This window comes from Callospermophilus lateralis, chromosome 8 (assembly GCF_048772815.1).
Source record: "Callospermophilus lateralis isolate mCalLat2 chromosome 8, mCalLat2.hap1, whole genome shotgun sequence".
NCBI lineage: Eukaryota > Metazoa > Chordata > Mammalia > Rodentia > Sciuridae > Callospermophilus > Callospermophilus lateralis.
This window is the reverse complement of record NC_135312.1, coordinates 57,757,548-57,763,547: the sequence shown is the minus strand read 5'-3', so window position 1 is coordinate 57,763,547 and position 6,000 is coordinate 57,757,548. Positions and strand designations below refer to the sequence as shown.

The 6,000-nt window shown below is 39.2% G+C and overlaps 1 protein-coding gene across 1 annotated transcript in view; it reads left to right on the top strand.

The window, feature by feature from the left end:
• The first annotated feature begins 302 nt into the window (after positions 1–302).
• Positions 303–6,000, top strand: part of Sdad1 (SDA1 domain containing 1) — a 48,299-nt gene continuing 42,601 nt past the window's right edge. Inside the window, exons 1-3 of the mRNA XM_076864560.1 lie at positions 303–480; positions 5,054–5,158; positions 5,573–5,671. Coding sequence (XP_076720675.1) covers positions 391–480; positions 5,054–5,158; positions 5,573–5,671 — 294 coding nt within the window. The 5' untranslated portion in view covers positions 303–390. The remainder of the gene's footprint in view (positions 481–5,053; positions 5,159–5,572; positions 5,672–6,000) is intronic.

Here is a 6,000-nt window from a genome sequence, read left to right as displayed (position 1 = left end):
CGTTGGGCTGTGGGGTTAAAAACAAATTATTAATCCTCATTTGTCTGGCTCATAAGAGTGTTGTGATGATGATCATGTATGTGTGTGTGGGGGGGGAAGCAAAAGAAAAACCTTTATAATTCAGATCGTTTCAGAAACGCTTGCCTAAGGGAAGTGAGAAATCACCTGTCAAAACCCTGCAAGCATTTCCGCGGTGAGAGGAAGTTTGGCACTCTGAGGCTCCCATAGCTCGCTTTCCAAGTCAATGTGGTGCCTCCTACTGAGCTTTCCCCGGCCGTTTCCGGTTGTGCTTGGAAGCACGAGTTCAGGCCGCCGCTGCGATTGACTGGCTGCTGGCGGCTGCTTGAGCCTTCTTAGAACGGCGGCGGGGGAAGCCAGTCTACAGCCAACATGTCCAGCAGAAATAACAACAAGCTGCCCAACAATCTGCCGCAGTTACAGAATCTGATCAAGCGGGACCCGCCAGCCTACATCGAGGAGGTGAGAGTGGGGCAGGGTTAAACACGTTCCCACCCTGTGGGTCATCCGCCAGACCGGCCTCCCGGAATCGGGCGCCGCGGACACTAGAGGCCTGGGCACGCTGGGTGGACAGACCAGCGCGGGGGGCGTGGAGGAGCCGGCGTCCCGGCTCCGCGGGTGCCTTTAGGATTAGGGATCCCTGCGGAGGAGAGAAGGGTTTGGGGAAGGAACTTGCATAGAGCTCGTTTTCCACCTGTTGGCCTCTTTGGATCTTCTTCCTGATCTGTAGACCCCGTTACCACGAAAATATTCTTTAAAACTTCATCTTGTCTCCATTTATCTGGCTACCTCACTGAGGTGCACAGACAAAGGACCTGCCCCTATCCTCCACTTTTCATCAGGTTTCTCAGCTGCTGCTTTTCAGAAACTCTTAACACGAATTAGCGGGTAACCCTTGGTAAATCGTATATTGAAATGCTTTCGAGGGACGTCAGCTCTGCGCCCTGAGCTGTGCCTAGAAGAAGGCGTGGTGTTCTCGAATGCTAGGGACAGAATCAGGAGCTTAGTATACCTTGGTAAGCCAGGATTCAAACCCATTGGAAGCAAGTGTGACCTGGATGAATTGTGAATATTAAAGGTGTTTGAACTGAGGAATGACAAAATGAAAGTGGTGATTATAATGTAATATTAACTAACATAATTAATACATAAGCTCTAGATTATGATTTGCAACCTATTAATGCATCTGTCGATTTCATTGCAATATTTGCAGAATTGAAAGCTTAGGACTTAATGGGGGAAAACATTGTACAACAATTGACAAGAGTATTAAGCTGAAAGCCCATATATTTCTGATTTAAAAGCCTTGATTTTGGTTCTATTGTTGATCAATTGTGTAACCAGGGAAGGTTAATCAATGAACCTATGTGTATATTTTAATGTGTGAGAAGGCTCCTTTAGTCACTTAAATGCACATACAAATCCACACATGTTGCCCCTGGTGTGTAACAATGTAATTCTAAACCTTAGGGATACAATGATAAACAAGGCAGATGAGAGCTTTCTTTTCCTGGTCTTACATTCTAGTGAAGGTAGATTTATAATGGTAAGGACTGTGAAGAAAATAAGACTGCATAGGAATATGTTAAAGGCTGTTAATTTTGATTCTGTAAACAGAGAAGGCTTTTCTGTAATAGTGATATTGAGCCAGACAGGTCAAAAGCATAACAGAAAAATTAGGAAGGGCAGAAGCTCTTGGTGAAAAAGAAGTGGAGAGGAAGAAAGTATGGCTAAAATGTAGTGAACACAGAAGAGAGCAGTGGAAAATGATGTGGGAAATACAGGGCTGTTGTGGATTTTACACTTTGTGCTTTGGGAAGCCATTGAAGAGTTTTAAACAGGGACGTGAAATGTATAGTTTGGTAAATAATGGTAAGTACTGTAAAAAAAGTAAAATAGAAAAGTCCTCAAGTAACTGCTTAAAGTGGATGAGGCAGAGCTGCGTATATTTAAAGGAGAAGCATTCTAGGCAGAAGGAACAGCAAATATAAAAACCCTGGGATAGGAATGTGCTTGGTAGGTTTGAAGAACCTAAAGTAGGCTATTATAGCTCAAATGGGTAATGAGGAAAGGGAGAGTTATCAGAGGTGAGATGGAGCTTAATCTTATAGAGCCTGGCTGTTTTTAAGAACTTTAGATTTTGCTTTGAGTGAGATGGAAGCCTTTTGGGCAGAGGAATTCATGAATAATCTTATGAGATCCGGATCAATGTAGCTAGTTTTGAGGATAGATTGTATTTCAGGAAGGCAAAGGTGGAAGCAGACATAGTTAAGAACCCATTGAAATTATCTACAGAAAAAAAAAAAAAATGGTGCCAACTTTGACCAGGATGGTAATAGTAGACTAAGTGAGAAATGATCTGATAAGTGGACAATGCCCCAGGGATTCCCAACATTTAGAGGCTAATAAATTGCTGAGTAACTATCAAAAAGGACTGAAAAAATTTGCCCATGAAGTAGGAAAGCCAGGTAGTATGCTAGAAGCCAAGTACCAAAGGTGTTCCCATGATGAGGGGGAGACCAAGAATGTGAGGTGCTGATGAATCAAATAAGATAAAGACTTTCAGGAAATCTAGCAATATTAATGTCATTAGCTACCCTGATATGAGCAGTTTGGGTGGAATAATGAGTGCAGAAATCTGATTACAGTAGGCTTAAAGGCAAATGAAGTATGATCCCATCTATATGAAATGTCCAGAATAAGTGAATCCATACAGACAAAAGTAGATTAGTGGTTGCCAGGTTCTGAGGGTAAGGGGAATAGGAAATAACTTCTGACACATAGGAGTTTCTTTTATGGTGAAACGTTTTCTAGAATTAGATAGTGGTAATTAGATAGTTGTTTGACCTTTTGAATATAATTAAAAACCACTGCATGGTGTACTCCTAAAGGCTAAATCTTATGTATATGAATTATATCAATTTTTTAAAAAAGGAAAGCAATTAGATTAAGTATGCACAATTCAGTTTTGCACACTTTATTTTTTATTTTGAGACAGAGTCTTGCTGATTTGCTTAGGGCCTCACTAAATTTTGGGGGCTGGTTTTGAACTTGTGATCCTCCCACCTTAGTTTCCCAAGCTCCTGGGATTACAGGTGTGTGCCACCATGCCCAGCCTGGGCAATTTAGGAGTTTTTCTGAAAAGGAGAGAGTAGCCAGCTATGTGGTGGCATTTACCTGTAATCCGAGCTACTGGGGAGGATGAGGCCGGAGGATTTCAAGTTCAAGACCAGCTTGGGCAACTTAGCAAGACTTTGTCTTGAAATAAAAATAAAAAGGTTTGGGAGTGTAACTCAGTGGTAAAGCACCCCTGGGTTCAATTTCCCAGTACTGCAGGAGGAAAAAAAAAGAGAGAGGGTGGAGAGAGAAATGGAGTGAAAGCTAGAGAGTGAAGTGGAACCCAAAAAGTTTCTCATTAGATGATAGAAATAAAAGCATGTCTATATTCTACTGATGGGGTAAAATTTGATTGAAAGCTGGGAGTGGGGACAGTGAAGAAAAAAATAATCAATCTGGATGGATGCCAGTGCTCTTGAAGTAGGGTTGAGGAGCAAAGAGGACACATACTGACTCAGCTATGTTGGAGGAAAATAATGTGCTCTCCACGAAGTATCAGGATAACTTGGCTCTTTAAAAGATATAAATGCCCAATGCCACCCCAAGAGTTTTGGGATACTACTAATATGAACATGCCCTGTTTTGAGTAGTGGGTTGAGGGATAGCCTGGGAGACCTGGGTTTTTGTAGGACATATTAAAGACTGCCTTTTGACTCCCACATTTGGTAAAAGCTGGTAAGTGGACACCTAGGATTTTTTTTTTTTTTTAGGGAAACAAAAGTTATGTTGTTTCCCTAAAAACTTAAGTTTAAGACATCTTTAGGGAGCTGGGGATGTGGCTCAAGTGGTAGCGCGCTCGCCTGGCATGCATGCAGCCCGGGTTCGATCCTCAGCACCACATACAAACAAAGATGTTGTGTCCGCCCATAACTAAAAAATAAAATATTAAAAAAATTCTCTCTCTCTCCCTCTCTCCCTCTCTCTTTAAAAAAAAAAAAAAAAAAAAGACATCTTTTAGACATCTAAACAGATGTCAGATAGGCAAATGAATATGAGAATTTGGAGTTCACCAGACCATTTAGGGCTGAGCTGATGATAAATAAATATGCATTTTCTGTATATATGTGTCTGTTTCTCACACATATACACAGTTTAAAAATACCAACTATGGGAAGCTGGGAGTGTAGTTAGGTAGTGTAGTATAAAGAATAATACGCAAGAGTCAAAGACTCAGATTCTGGCAACATGTGTGAGCCCCTTAGTTCAAACTGTTACTCCACAGAGAAACAAAACAAAATTTAAAAACAAAAGAGAAAGAAATTGGACTATGGAAGGAGACTATATATATAAATATATATAAATTGGACTATAGGACATGGAATTGAGGGCTGGCTCACCAGTTCCAACATTAGACTAATTGTTAGGACTAATTGCAATGAAATAAATAATGTACATAATGAAGTTGGCACGTAGTAAGTGCTGAAAAAGTGAAGCTATGTAATTTTTATGTGTCTCTTGCCCTTGACTCTTAACATATCCTATCTAGAACTTAGTGTATATTTAAAAGAGGGGAATTTTTGTTAGGAGAATTTCAAGTATTTGAAACACACTACGTTTTCTGTCGTGGTATTTTTCTGCTGGTTTGAGTGCTCTCCAAACAGACAATTTATAGGGGTCATCTAGCTAGTAAATGACAGCACAGGGCCAGAATCTGAGTCTTTGACTCTTGCATATTATTCTTTATACTACATTACCTAACTTTCTAATGATAATTCTAAGGAAAGAGTTCTTAGATTATCTTTGATGGCTTTAGGTTTTTCAAAACTCATTTAGAAGAATGCAGCTAAGGAAAAAGAAGTATTTTTTTTTATATGAGATGCATGTTTTTTTCCATGCCACTGTCTTTTATAGTTTTTTATTCTATTCTGAGATATTCTTATAATCGAACATGACAAACTTAAATTTTATTTTTCTATAGTTTTTTCAGCAGTATAATCACTACAAATCCAATGTGGAGATTTTCAAGTTACAACCAAATAAACCCAGCAAAGAATTGGCAGAGCTGGTGATGTTTATGGCACAGGTAAGAAGATAATTTCTGAATAAAACAAAGATCAATGTTACTCACTTTGACAGAATATTTTTTTAATAATAATACTCAACCTCATTCCATTCTGGAGTGGAAGCTTAAGTTTTTCTAAAACTTGCCCTTTCTCACAGATTTTATTTTCTTCCTACGATAAGTGGAGGATTTGTTAAGTCTTTTCATAGAAGCAATCAGAACCAAACTGATTCATTGAGCAGGTTCTCAATGATATCATTAATATTTTACAAAGACTATAGGAACTATGAGAATAGCAGGAGAAATAGCACATGGGAAAAAAGTAATTTGGGACCATCTGCCTTTGTGAAATACTTTCCTTTTGCAGAACATCTTAAATCTGTGCATCTCAATTTTAGAAAGAGGAACTTCAGAAAAGCCTTTACTTTGTTATAGATTGGTCACTGCTACCCAGAACATCTAAGTAACTTTCCTCAAGAACTGAAAGATCTTCTTTCCTACAATCATAGTGTATTGGATCCAGATCTTCGAATGGTAGGACAAGTTTTTTGATCAATAAACTAAACTGTGTTTAGGTGTGCATATGATAATGTATTTAAATGACAATAGGCTGTCAGCTAAACATCTTTTTAAAATGTCAATCAGAAGGGTCACCTTTTCCTTAAAATTTCTGTGGGTTCTCATTTATATCTATAATATAATTCACACTTATCATTGTGGCCTGTTAAGTTCCTACCTGTGCTCTGCTTCCTGCCTGTGTTTGTTCCCTCATCTCCTTTTCTGCTACTCTCCTCTCTGATTATTCTGTTCTTCCACCATGCCCTGTTTTGAGTAGGTGATTACTTCAAATCTCATATGCATGA